This window comes from Fibroporia radiculosa (genome assembly GCF_000313525.1).
Source record: "Fibroporia radiculosa TFFH 294 genomic supercontigs, scaffold60289, whole genome shotgun sequence".
NCBI classification, from domain to species: Eukaryota; Fungi; Basidiomycota; class Agaricomycetes; order Polyporales; family Fibroporiaceae; genus Fibroporia; species Fibroporia radiculosa.
The window spans coordinates 11,709-12,441 of NW_012133121.1; the positions used below are offsets into that span (position 1 = coordinate 11,709).

The 733-nt window shown below is 47.6% G+C and overlaps 1 protein-coding gene across 1 annotated transcript; it reads right to left on the bottom strand.

Moving 5' to 3' along the window:
* On the bottom strand, window positions 1–354 carry FIBRA_09526 (uncharacterized protein; the record flags this gene model as incomplete). The annotated part of the gene is made up of 1 exon (XM_012321816.1): window positions 1–354. The coding sequence occupies one exon, from the start codon at window positions 352–354 to the stop codon at window positions 1–3; it is 354 nt and encodes a 117-aa protein (XP_012177206.1).
* Between the last annotated feature and the right edge of the window lie 379 nt (window positions 355–733).

Sequence of the window (733 nt, forward strand, 5' to 3'; positions counted from 1 at the left end):
TCATGAAATGAAGTTGGCGTAGGCTCCAGGGAAATGGGGCATGATTTGTTCCAGGGGATTGACATCTTGAATAGGAGTAGAAGTATCAAAAGGAAGAGACTGCCATGTCCTAGCAATGTCATTGACTGGCCTTTGGATGATGTTGTCACTGTAAACCACAAACTCCTGAGGGTTGCTGCTGTGACCTCCTTCTGACACCATAATATACTTGCTGACATCTGCCAGGAGTTGAAGATTGGGTGCATGGGCAATGCTGCTGTTGTTGGAGACATCAGAGGCAAGAGGGGGCATATTAGGAGAGTCTGAGGATTCAGTGGGAGGACTGTCAGGATCTGGGGAGGATGAGACATTCATTGGTGATAAGGATGGGAATAGATATATGGGAGCAATGTGGTAAGATCCAGTGGACACTTCCGAGGTATCTTAGGGAATTTACAGGGGCCCAGGGAATTGATGCAAGACCACAGTGTCATTGCTGGAAGTTTCTGAGGGACCTGGAATCAGGAACAGGTGGCAAGTGACATTTGGTAGAGGTTCAATAGGATACCTGAAACCTCCTTCTTCAAGGAATTCCAGTGAGGAAACATCTGATTCCCATTGGGAAGGGAAGCTCAGGATGGGGCAAACAGGAACTGGCATTTCTATGATCCCTGCTGTGAAGCATTCTTCTAACATCTGGAGATGGGAAGGGTAGGGGGTTGGTACTCTCTGTAGACCAGACATTGGGGAATTG